The sequence below is a fragment of the Notothenia rossii genome (assembly GCF_949606895.1).
Source record: "Notothenia rossii genome assembly, chromosome: 11".
NCBI lineage: Eukaryota > Metazoa > Chordata > Actinopteri > Perciformes > Nototheniidae > Notothenia > Notothenia rossii.
The window spans coordinates 17558636-17571853 of NC_136910.1; the positions used below are offsets into that span (position 1 = coordinate 17558636).

At 36.5% G+C, this 13218-nt stretch overlaps 1 protein-coding gene across 4 annotated transcripts in view; it reads right to left on the reverse strand.

Moving 5' to 3' along the window:
* Positions 1-375: 375 nt before the first annotated feature.
* The window catches only part of LOC307024184 (rho GTPase-activating protein 27-like), a 29233-nt gene continuing 16390 nt past the window's right edge, over positions 376-13218 (reverse strand). The window contains exons 4-20 of one of the 4 annotated variants that reach the window (XM_079658097.1): positions 11783-12235; positions 10438-10677; positions 9383-9463; positions 9069-9185; positions 7909-7995; positions 7705-7767; positions 5733-5794; positions 5507-5594; positions 5003-5104; positions 4351-4449; positions 3758-3863; positions 3501-3635; positions 2628-2726; positions 2451-2528; positions 2159-2290; positions 1880-1985; positions 376-1559 (exon numbers count right to left, since the gene is read on the reverse strand). In XM_079658097.1, coding sequence (XP_079514223.1) covers positions 1382-1559; positions 1880-1985; positions 2159-2290; positions 2451-2528; positions 2628-2726; positions 3501-3635; positions 3758-3863; positions 4351-4449; positions 5003-5104; positions 5507-5594; positions 5733-5794; positions 7705-7767; positions 7909-7995; positions 9069-9185; positions 9383-9463; positions 10438-10677; positions 11783-12235 — 2226 coding nt within the window. In that variant the 3' untranslated portion in view covers positions 376-1381. Of the gene's footprint in view, positions 1560-1879; positions 1986-2158; positions 2291-2450; positions 2529-2627; positions 2727-3500; positions 3636-3757; positions 3864-4350; positions 4450-5002; positions 5105-5506; positions 5595-5732; positions 5801-7704; positions 7768-7908; positions 7996-9068; positions 9186-9382; positions 9464-10437; positions 10678-11782; positions 12236-13218 lie in introns of all 4 variants that reach the window. The other 3 variants (XM_079658096.1, XM_079658099.1, XM_079658098.1) reach the window with 3 other exon arrangements.

Below are 13218 nucleotides of genomic sequence, written 5' to 3' on the forward strand. Positions count from 1 at the left end.
ATATATATATATATATCAAATCTAAATCTTAAATACATAAACTGAATGAATGGTAATACGTGCATTTACCCAATTATTTTAGTGCACATTTTTACATTTGTTAAACAGCCTTACTGTATACACTTCTTGTATTTATAGTTATCTATAATTATTATTATGGTAATAAATAATATAACATGCCTAACAAAAACAGTCTAAAAGGGACATTTGGCAAAATTAACAATTTCACTGTGATAATTAAAGCACATTGCTGTTCATATTTCTTTACTCAAGCTTTAGTTATATCATATTTAACTTGTTTCAAACCTACACCATGTGAATTAATCCCATGTTTACATTTTCATGACTATTGTGACAGAAATGAATTCAAAGCTGTAGTTTTTTTACAAAGTTATTTTTTATTATGGAATAAATTGTGCATTTCCAACAACTTTCAGCATAGATATGCCTTCTATTTCTATTTACAGGTCAGGAATGTCTTCTAGAATCCACTTTTCTTTTTCATGGTGAGAATCTTTTTACTGTCAAAGAATGCATCACTAGTTTACATTTCTATGGTGTTATCATACAGTTTCTTAAAGAACAACATGATCGGAAAGTGGGATTTCATTCACTGGAAAATAATCTATAAGTTGCACAAGTATTCTTTGTTACCATCTATTTCACAGCAAGGTGTTGATATTAATATTTATTTTTATACAGGTCTATATTACAATACAATTCATGGGTAAAAATGATACAATATTAGAATACAATCTCAGTTATTGCCATAGGTGATAAACTGTATTTTCAAATTTAAAACAAGATTTAAATGTCATTAAACTTTCTAAAAAATAAAGATGGAGGCAATTATTGAAGATTTCTTTAAGAGAGCATTAATGCATTCGTCCAGGTTTGACTTCGGTAGGTTCTAGGTGCGATTTAGACAAGCAAGTAATAAAAAACAAACAAATAAAATCTCAGGAAAGTGACTTGTGAGATTAAGACAGCTAGAGTGGAGCGAGAGCAATATGACACAGTCCTTTTTCAACCTAAGCAACAAGCTAAAAAGCTCTGAGAAAGGAAACCTCATTGGATTTCCAACCCTACAATACTGCCGAAGATAGTTGTAACAGCGTCAGCCTCCTGACACTGTGGTTTAAAATGCTTCAAATATTCTCAGCTAAGACCATTTGAAGATTGATTTTTTCTAATTTGTGTGGTTAAACCTTAAATATTCTGAGCAAAGAAAACTTGAAGGGCCCTTTTACAAGAGAAGTTTCATTTTAGACGTTGCACTGAAGCTTTTTATGTGCATGTAAAAAAAGAAAATCTAGAACTTCAAAAAGCTTGAGCACTTTCAGACGATTGTACAGCTCTTCACTGGAGGCTCGTGGCGGCTTTAGCTGGAATAGAACATCAGCTCGTACTCGTTCAGGACGAACTCCACTATCTGGTTCTGGAAGACCATGTGCATGGTGATGTTGCCAAGCTCCATCTCTGGCCGGAGGAGAGTCGGACCGAATACAATAGCCACATTCTGCACAGTCATGCGATTGTCCTCCCCATATTCAATGAGCCTGTCAGAGAAAAATAAATAGGATAATGTAATAAGTCCTAATTTCCTGTTTCTTTTCATTTCAACTATATACTTTTACATCAAGATCTGGAACAAGTTGATGCAAACCAGAAGGAAAAGATTAAATAAATAAATGTTTTGAAAAAATAAATAAAAAACACCTATGACTTTATTATTGTTTTTATGATTATAATTTTGTATTCATTAATTCATATATATTCTTTCTCTCTAATTTATTTATATGTAGTACTCTTATATTACTGTTATTCACTTTACAATTTGATATTAAATAGAAATATATAATTACAAAAAGAAACATACCTGCGTAAATGCCCAAAAAGGAGTTTCATGGTATCATGATTTGAAGGAGGAAGGGACCTGACCAGCTCATACATGCAAGACGCTTTTGTGTTGTAATCAGGAATTCCTAGAAAAACAGGACATGATCAGTTATACAAATAATACAAATATACAAATCACTGTTTGCAATATCAATATTCATCTTAATATTTGCTATTTTTACACATTAAACACAAATGATTGTCGTTAAGGGTGATTTAGTTGGTCAAAATTTGATTTTTGAATAAAAGATCTGCTTACTGATTGCTTCAATGAACTTATTAAAGTGGCTGAAGGGGAAAAGCGGCTCAGGAAGCTCTCGGAAAAACAGCTTCAGCGCTCCGGTGATGACGTGAACGTCCTCCCACTGTCCGTCCTCCAGGTCCAGCTCCTCTGTGACAACACAACAGGGGCACAGACTGTTAAAGCACAGCAGGGGGCGCTGCTGTCTGCAGTGACAGCCTGCAGTAAACTACCATATGCATACTTCCTCTGCATGAAGAATAACTGAATACATTGACCTTAATGCACTTATTTGTGTGGTAAACTTTACCATGATCAGCCTTGAAGCGTAGTTTCTGAATGACAGCCAGGTTCCCGCTCACTCTATAGAGTCCGTCAATGTCTAAACCTGTAAATGATCACACAGTAAGTCAATTTGTATACTGCACACAGAGAAAAACAATACTTCCATCATGATTCCGAAAGTCACACAAACAACTTGGATTACCTCTCTTTTCCACTGCTTTGATACATTTCTCCACAAAACTAGGAACTGTGGCCCTTTCTTGTGCGCACAGTGTGCCCAGATGGCATCCAAACACATTGTCTATGGGAAGAAAAACATTATTATCATTAGTTGTATTAGTACGTAATACTAAGGAGAGTGAATGAATAAGTCCTACAATTGAAAAATATAGTTGTGATTTGGGGAAAATATAACATAGAGAGAAGAAAATATATGCAGAGATGTAGCTTTTGGGGTTTCAAAACTACACATGACTCATTTTGTAACATTAGAACATGTCCATACAGATTATGCATTACACGTAATGTACTGTAAAAAGTATGGATTACTCTCAGGCAGACTATAGCATGCATATGAGAAGTTAATTTAACTGCCATAAAAAACTATAATTCAGGACAAAATAAATAACGATATCCCAATTTATACATGCAAATACAGATTATAGAAGATTATATACACAATATGTCACCGATTAAAATTCCTTAGACTGCGCAGGCTGTATAAGATATCATACTCCTCCTATGCATAAAAATAACTGATGTAATTTTATTTAAATATGTGAATCATGTATAATTCCATTTAATGTCTTCAGTTATAATTGTGCTTTATGACACTTGCTTTTATGCTGTCTTTCTGAAAAACAAATGTCCTCTTGTGGGTGAAAAATTATCTGGCCTGACATGAAATGCACACTGGAAAATACAAAACAGTGTGTGTTTAAATATAAGTATGACCACAAACAGGAAGTGTTCAATGTCAGGTTGAGTGAAACTGACTTTTCATTTAGGTTCTATTCAAACCAGTCACAGCCTGAAGAGAACAACATTATGTTTTGTTATTTCATGTTGTTTTTACCTCGGATGTAGCCTTTCTCCTTCACAGACTGCAGCGTGGGCCGTTTCATGAGGAACTTCATCAGCTTGGTCCGAACCCTCTTCTGGTCCGAGTCTCCTGCACCGCTGGAAGAGTGTGTGACGGTCGTCTTGGAGGCTGGAAAAATAAATGTTATATATTAAAATAATTGTAGCTCTTGATGGGATCTGATGTGTCTAACTAGGTCAGAATGATGACATCATTTACAGCGCATTAAAAACAAGAAGATTTCAGCGTACATCTTCGTTTGTCAATGCCGCCTCCTAACTTGTCGTCTCGTTCTGTGCCGCCAATCTTCTCATATAAGTCCCCGTCCTCGTCCTCTGAGTGATGGTCCTGGTACTCCTGATCAACAGATACACAACGGGAGTCAGTCAGACAAACTTACAGCAAACTGTCTGCTCAATTCCCACTACTAAACCTTAATTCATCCATGTAATAGTAGTGTAAGGTGTCAAATATAGATAGAATATGATTTAATTTATGAATTCAATAACTTGGGAAAAAATAGTGTTATAAAGTGACCTGGAGTTTTAGGAAAGTATATTTCTGGGTATTATGGACATAGACTGACCAATACATAGCATATTTGTTCAATAGGAATCCAGGTGATATCTGCAATCATGCTCATTTGGAGATATATTTAAAAAATGTCAACCATCTTACAGTGTATAAGTCTGTCCTTAGTCTTAATAAGAATGTCAGTCTTAGTTTTTTTATGATTTCAATCCAATGCTGTTACCAAGCATTAGCAGTAATTAAACAGAAATGATTTGATTAGCTGGAGATTTATCTGCAGTTTAAAGGGGATCATTTTGATGGAAGCACTTACCAGTTGCCGTATGGTGTCCACTAAGACTTTGTGCCAGTCATGGATGATGCTTTCTGTGTCGTACTGTACCAGGAACTCTACGCCGTTCTTTCCTTTTAACTGGAGGAGAAATAATGATATAGTTAGAATGGCACAAAGAATAATCAACTGGCAATGTTGGTGGTAATATTGATTTGTTAATTTTCAACCCATTGTACCTTTAGGGTCTTTCAAAATGTATGGAACTTTTTTTCTCATACTCCCATATATAATAACCACTTTATAGAACATTATATTCATATGGTTGTTGTGACACAGTGACATATCCATAATTCCCTCTCCCTTTGACTTTAATATACCAATAAAATACAACTTTTATTTTGAACCTGGCTCTATCCGATATTCAGATGTCTGTTCTGGAAATGGATGCACATTTGCATATTTAAACATAGCATGTAAAAATAAAAAGAATATGAATATAACTAATCATGGTGATAGAAATCATGGTGTTAGAAAAAGGACCTTATATTCTTGTAGTGTCTCAGCTTAATATTTGATTTAAATACACAAGATCATGTTAGAGAAGCAGGAACACAGTATGGGCTCAGTTCTTAATGCTAACATGCTAACAGCTACACACATTGCATTATGTTCCATCACAACAAACAAACACCTCTAAAACATTCTTCTTGCTGGATTTATCCTTTGGGGCCCAGCCAATGGTAGCTCCTCGCAGGTCCACCGTGATCTCTGGAACGATCTGATTGGTTTTAATCTGTGCGGAGGTAAAGAAAAGAAAATACAGCTGTTTATGAAACTGACACTGCTGCATTCCAGGAAACAAAAGCTGTGACTATCCCTGTCAGTCACCGACCCGAGGGCTTGTCTGTGCCGTCATTCCTCATAAAGTACACATCAGCCTGCATCACTCTGTTTCATTTGCTTTATTAGATGTAGATGAGACGTTGACATGATGCCAATGTGCAGACTACATCAAAAAAAGCTTAATGCAATTTAATAAGAAAAGTCAGTGTTTCATTTGATCTTGAACCTCCCAGAAGTCCAATATTTGAAGGAATACAGCTTGTCAGAGTTTCTTGTTAATGAAGAGCACTTTCCTCGAATAACAATATGAAAATCCTTTAATTTGAATAAAACGTATGCGCGTAAATCATACCGAAGTCCCTATAGTTGCAGACTTTGGATCTTTGTGGAACGTCAGCACTCCTCCGTGGAGAACTGTCCATGTCTGAGCCCAGTTCTTCCTGAAAATGGAAGAAAACCTGTCACTTACACAGGGAAAGCAACAAAGACCTTTACGGGAAGATGACACATGATTCCAAACACACCCAAAATCAAATACTGAAGCGTGAGACTCTCCTCTCAGTGAGGTGTTAGCTTACCTAACTTTCTTGCCATTGTCACACACTTTTGTTTTGTTGAGGATACCGGCTTTCTCCAAGTTCTGCACCTGAATAAAACATTTTAACTCTTTATACTGTAGGTGTAGGCCTTGTACGGGCAGTCAAGTTATGTGATGATATGAAGGACAAGCGTTTTAAGTCACAATATTGAACACTATAAAGCTATGCATGCAGACAGCAGTCACATTCATAGTTGTATTACAATCCATGCAAATGATGAAATCCTTATGTTAAATATCCTGAAAAAAGTCACAGATTCTATCATCCAACTATGTGTAGTGTCGCAGAGGGGATTTACAACATTCACATAATTGTAAGATTATTTAACAATACTTCAATGTTACTATATTTGTGCCTCTACTGTGACATGTTTCCATGCTTTAAAGTTAAAAAAGGTCTTTATTTTTCTCATACTGCCTGTGCTGCAGCACCTCAAGAGGCTTTGATTGATTGGTTAGCTGGCCGCCTCTGTTGTGATTGGTCAACTGCATAGAATTGTCCCGCCTCTTAGCCACATATCACGTACAATGTGTTTGAGTGCTAGCCAATAGAAGTGTGAATGTTTTGGAGTGATGTTACTATATTACGGAAGTAAACAAAGGAGTCCAATGAAGGCACAAACCTATGCAAATGACTACAGACTACAGGAAATGTAAAAGTCCAAAATGCATAATACAGCCCCTTTAACAAAATGATAGACCAAAGATAAACAAGGTGTTAGTCCTTTTCTTAGTATTTTCTGACTTCCCCTCCTTGTCTTTAACATTTAGCCTCAAACTCATTCACTCTTTAAAGAATGGTTTTTGTCAACACCACCAAACACAAGTAAATAGTGCATTTGTTGGAGACTACTTGGTGCTCTAGTGATTATTTGGAGCAGCAGGGTGGTGTATGTGGGATTGCTCAAAAGTATACTACAGTGTCTTTGTGTTTGTGTTTATGGTGCTGAAGGAACATGCACCCAGTTCAACAGTATGACTCAGTGGTGTGTTTTCAAAAATAGTTTTGGACAACAATGAAGCTCTATGGCACAGAGGAAGGAGATACATCAGGCTTTAGTTACACATGCAATATTTTAAAGGGGTATATAGAGAGGCTTTAACTTATCGCTATAAAGTCAATGTTTGACTGCACATAAAATGGTTGTAAAGAGGATGGCAAATATGTATTTTTTGGTAGCTGTTTACTAAAGAGTATCAATGTAAGTTATTTGCAGGTACTAGTGGAAATGCAGGACGGTGGAACAATCGTAGTTACTACGGAAAACATAATTCAGCGTCTCACGTGCAGTGTTGTCAACATATTTCCAATTAAAGTAGCTCGTACTAGTTCCAAATGTCTGGTGGCCAAAGAGCTGTTGCCTGCATTCAAAATGATTTACAATTTCATACATTAGAGTATATTTCTTGGTTTTTCCATAAAGGCTTGAATAAGTAAATTAAAACTGTGGAAGTATTTGACTTTCCCGGACTGTTACTGAATGAAAACACTAATGGAGAATAAAAAACCACTTAATTGTTAGTACGTAAAATATATATATATATATTTTGTTTTATCAAGACTGTTGTTCAGCAACATGTTATGAAACTATGTGACCATATATACTTTATTTTTCCCCTGCTGCTATTTTAGCTTTTTCACGGTGTATTTAAAAGTAAAAAATCTGAAGCAAATTGTGTGGCACTTTAACCCCTGAATACAGAACAAAAGTCCTAAAACCCCATGAGGTAGATGAAGATGGGAATGTAGACAGTTGGTTTATTAGTTCGGATGTAACATGCATGACAGCAACAGAAATCCAAATCAAACAAAAAATTGTAATTGATGCAAAAATTGAAACATGTCTTTTCAGATGCAGCAATGCAGCTTGTGGGATCTTAAATTACACGTGTGGCTCATCAGATAGCTGCTGCTATCTATGAGTCGAGCTCAGCTTAAACTAAGAACCCACATTATAGCGCAGCCACCTGGAGGTCAGATAATAGGGGTTTCTCCAGGGTCTAAACCCAAAAGCCTTAAGAGAGAAACACAGAGAACCATTCAGACACAGGGCGGCACAAAGGGCTAACTTAAGGGCTAACTAACTATATTCTCAGCCTCAAGTTATTTGAATGTTAAAGTATGAGTACATTAACATGACACAACGTTCACCCACATCATGCTGCGTCTCCGGAGAGTTCCCCGTGCTGGAGCTGTCGCTGCTGTAGTCGGACGTGTTCCTCTTGTGAGTTGGCATGAACCTCTGGACAATATTAAAATATTTTTGTTAGAATAAAAACCAGAAAGCAACAGATAAGATTTAATTTCTTTCAAGGATGTGCACGTCTCTTGCAGAAGTTGTGATAAGACAAAAACCTGTAATGCAGTAGAAATGGTGTCCTTTTTACCCGTTAAAGTGATTTCCATTTGCTTAATTGGCTTATTTAATTAAATTGTAATCTTGTTTTCTTGTCTTTATGGTTGCATTTATGTCCAAGCCTCCATGTCCCTTCTTCCATTCTTCATATTAATAAAAATAGACACAAGACCAATATGTCCATATACTTCTTGTGCCTTTGTTCAGGGGCTGTTTTTCTTGGTTTGTCTTTCAATACTCGATGATCTCTCAAGTTGAAATTTAAATAGTTTAAAGATTTGTTCTATTTTTTGTTTTGATTTTTAAATTCAATTGTAGTTTTTAAATTGTTTTTGCTATTAGTTTAGTTTCAGATTTTTCAGAAAGGTTTAGTTTTATACATTAAGTTTTATGATCGTTTATTTTTTTTGGAGCCAGCTATAATGAATTAAAAGTATTTAGCTACATATACCATTAAATACACATGGCAGAAGAACTATGTAGAAATGGGCATAATATTGAACTTCAGTCTGTTCAATTTTATGTCAGGAGAGTTCATTCATTCTGTCACTTTTTGCTGTAGAGATGTATTAGAGGAGCACATTTTTAAATAAATGTATGTGTATTTTAATTAAATTACCTGGCAATTTCCTTCTTATCTTTTTTTTAAATTAAATAACATTTTTCGTTTTAGTTTAATTTTACTATAATAACACACCCCCTTCCCAGTCCCACTCCCCCTCTCCCTCTGCAGTTCTGTGCTCGAGCAGTTGCTGTAAATACGAGTTGACTGCAGTTGATTTGCCTTGCTAAATAGGGGGTTTAGAAACATGGGAGTGTCAGTTGTTAAACGGAGACTCACCCTCACTACTTGTGGCAGACTGAAGCTTTCTGTGTGAGCTGACTGACACACCCTGCATGAGTGATGCAGCCTGTACGTGTATAAGCAGGTCTGAGTGTGTGTGAAAGTATGTATGTACCCCATCATCGTGTGCTGCGCTCATCTGAGCCGGTCCCATGGTGTGTCTCCAGTTTTTGATGACTGATGGATTGTCTGCTTCAACTCCGTTCTCCATTCTGTAATGACCTACAGGCACCTGGAGGGACCAAAACAATTGTTTTAGATAGTTTAATTGTAAAAAAATTAAACATTTGAAGGATGACATGACACATTTAAATACCTGTTATACTTCAAACAGTATATAAAACTACTTTTTGTGTCCTGAATGATATATTGCCGTATACTGTACACACACTTGTTGGCATTGATCCCTGTGTAGTGAAGGATCTTTACCTCAGGCAGGTTCCACAGAGACTTGGAGCCGTCCCTCAGATAGTAGTAGGTCTGCCCTTGTTCATCCACAGATTTGACCCACTGTTACATAACAAAACATTTAAAATCACTGTTGTTTTACAAGGAGGAAAGGTTTTAAAGTTTTTTCATTGCTTCATTTTGAAAGAATAGTGATCTCCCTACGTAATTCATCATCATTTTAACATTTCTCTCCTATACAAGATATAGCTATTATTATTGCATATTAACGCTTTAACAACTTATGTAAAATCAGTAATCAGATTACTGATACATTTAGGATTGCAATTTTAAAATACATTTTTGAAATAAAATACTATAAACCCTCATGCAAATTAGTTACATAATTTCAGGACAAAAGTCTTGTACAATGGCCTCATAAGATAGTAAAAAACTACTTTAATGTGGTAGATGTTTTCGCAGGAAAAGGGAACAACATCACTGTAGAGTGCACATTTTCGTAAAGCAGAGGTTTGCACAATTTCCAGTTAACCAAGATTTTAAAAAATGTGCTGCATACCAGCATGAAAAGACTTTCATAGGAAATAAGCAAAGCTTAAAATTTGAACATTTTTGGTAGTACAGTGCCAAATGAGTTGAGAGATGACAGCATGTTTACAGCTGTACGGCATCACTTGCACTGTACTGAGCTTGTTCCTCTTTTTCACTTTAGTTACAAAACAAATAGTGACATTTCAGAATTTGTCTTGTGTCTTCATTTGCATATTTGGCAACGAGGCAATCAACTGGTAACAGAAAGTATTTAAGTTATATCAATTTAATTGTGTGATACTTGTGTTGAATACATTTTTTGAAAGGTATTTAGTAATTTTATCAGAATCTTTTTTAAAGTAACCCCTCCAAAACTTGCCTACATTGAAAAGATGCTTTCATACATCTCTTACTGAAATGCTTATGTTTATCCAACACCCTTAAAGTGTTTTGCAATTTGAAATCAAGTCTATCTGTATATAGGACCTTTGTTGTCTTAAATCCCATCTTCCTCCTCTTTCATATCAGTCGGTGTTTGCAGCTACCTGCTCTGGGGAGTGTTCGCTGGTGAACACCCAGGTCCCGTTGGGCTGCACGTTGAGGTTCCAACCGTTCGGGGGGCTGCGGTCCAGGTTGGCCCGGGGGATGATGGTCCGGCCCGCATGACTGAGGGTGTACTCTTTAGGGAGAGTGGGGGGGCCCATGGCTAGGAGGTCCTCACTGCTCTCTGGATGAGCAGCAGCTGGGTTATTCTCTAGGGGGTAATCCTCATCAGGGAGAGGAGGCTGGGGATGAAAAGATGGGGGAAACATTAAAAAACCTGCATCTGAGCTGTGTCCAGGGACTAAATTATGTTTTTTGGGGTTGATTTTAAAAGTTTGTGGGTGCTAAAAAAGTACTTTTCTTTTTCACGATATTCAGTAAAGAAAAAAGGGAATAGTTCAACTTTTCAAAATGTATTTGCCTCATTTTCAAGAATTACTTGAGAAGATGGATAACACTCATGTTTGTCTGTTAAATATGAAGCTACAGCCGTTAGCTTAGCTTAGCACAAAGCGCAGACAAACAGCTACCCTGGATATTAGTTATCCACCTAACAGCAAGTTCAATATTTACCAAGTAGTATCTTGTATAATCTTTCAAAAATGTTAAATTAAATGTATTCCAGTAATGGAGCTAAGCTAAGCTAATCGACTGCTCGCTGTAGCTTCATATTTAACACACAGTCATAAGAGTGGCATAGTATAGATCTTCTCAAATAAGTTTCATCAGAAAGGTAATACATGTTGTTCTGAAAAAAACCTCAAACTATTCCTTTGTTGAATTGAGCCATGACAGTAATAAATAGACTTAACACTAACCCTGTTCTTTGTCTAAGTCAATCTTTTTGTGTTGAGGTATTTACATCTCACCGAATAATGTCATGTAAATTATTTCCCACTATGACCTAGATAAAGAGCTCAATAACTTTTCCATGACATTGATAAATACTCTAAGTCACAGCATTTCCATGGCCTCAAATATATTCTCATTCTAGCTCAAGAAATTCATTAAGGGGCAGAAAAGAGGTCACTTCTGACTAAAAAAAGAACTGTAAACCATGTAATATTTCAATACAGTCTGACATGTACCTAATGTGAAGCACTTCTAAACATCTCTTGAATCTCCTTGAGTGTATTTGGAATTTCAATATGAGGATAAATGTATTTTTAAAGTTAATGTTTTTGACATTGTGGTCTGACTCTGTGAGCTTCAGTAATGATAATGAGTGCTATGTAGGTGCAGCAGATTTAATTCAATTAAAAGCAGGCAGTATTTACAGCGCTCCCCTGGGTGAAGCTAAAACAGGAGACAGAGAGCGGCTAAGTGGAGCATCAAGGCTGTCCTCACCGGTCCGTCCTCATGGAACCTGTGCACACTCATGGGCTCCATCACGGGGGGGTACGGGCTCAGCTGCTCGGGGGGCTCCCAGGACGTTTCCCCGGACATGGCGTTGTAGAAGTAGGGCTGACCGCTGCTCTCATCCACTAACTGCTCCCAGTCTGAGGTCCACGCAGGTGGGGAGGACGGAGAAAGGGCGGGAGATTGAGGAGGTGAGGGGGAACAAGGAGGCTCAGGGTCTGTGGGGGAGTCTGGGAAGGGGCTGTCCCAGGTGGTGCGCCCCGTAGCGGGGTGGTAGAAGTACTCCTGTCCACTTTCTTGGTCAACGTGCACCTCCCATCCCTCTGGGTCAAGGTAGGAAGGAGAGTAGGATGAGGGAGCCGAGGGAGGAGACTCGGAGATGCTGTTGCGAAGCTGTGATACATTCACGTATACCGCTGACCGGAGACTTTCATTCTCAACCTGTGGAAAAATCAAAGAAACTATATTTAGGGAAGTACATTAACAGGTGCTTCCAGAGAACAAGAACGTAAGTTATTGTGGGAACACATTTGTATCCATTTCCTGCCACTTTACACTTCTTTCCACTGAAATTCAGAGCATGGTTTTTACTCTACTACATTGATTTGATATATACATAGATTCAGATTACAAACAAATAATCAACAAATAATTTGTTTAATATAGTTATTTTAACGGATTAAGAACAGCTTTATTTTTACATTGGTGGAATTCCCAAGCTACCAAGAAACATATATATATATATATATATATATATATATATATATATATATATATATATATATATATATATATATTTTATATATATATATATTTTATATATAGTAGAAAGAAAACCCTCCTCCCCAGCTGCAAAACTAAAGTGATGAACACATTAATCCATCAATAAGCATTATCCAATAAATAAATATACGTTGTGCAGAATTGTATATATATATATATATATATATATATATATATATATATATATATATATATATATATGTATATATACAATAAGTTGTTGCTATTACTTTGGTACTTTTCAAAAGGTAACATTTTTAAAGCAGGACTGTTGTTTTTTTTACCTAAGTAAAATATCTTAGTACTTCTTCATCCACATCTGGCTTTTGTAGGCATTTTTCAAAGTAAAATGTTTCCAAATTACCCTGTTGTGTTTTTGTATTTTGCAACATTCTTCGAGGTCATGCAGTGTCAAGTACCAGCCTTCACTACAGCTCTTAATAAATCAGTCTTCCGCATCAGAAAGAGCACCAGAGCACAGGAAGTAGCTCACAGCTGAAAAAAAACACCCACCACAGTGTCGTCCTCACAAAAATGATCATAACCTATTCTAGTGCGATTTACAAAAACACCCACACACATGAATAACAGTTATTGTGCCAAAACAATGTCCAGAGGTTAAGTCTGTATTAACCAAAGCA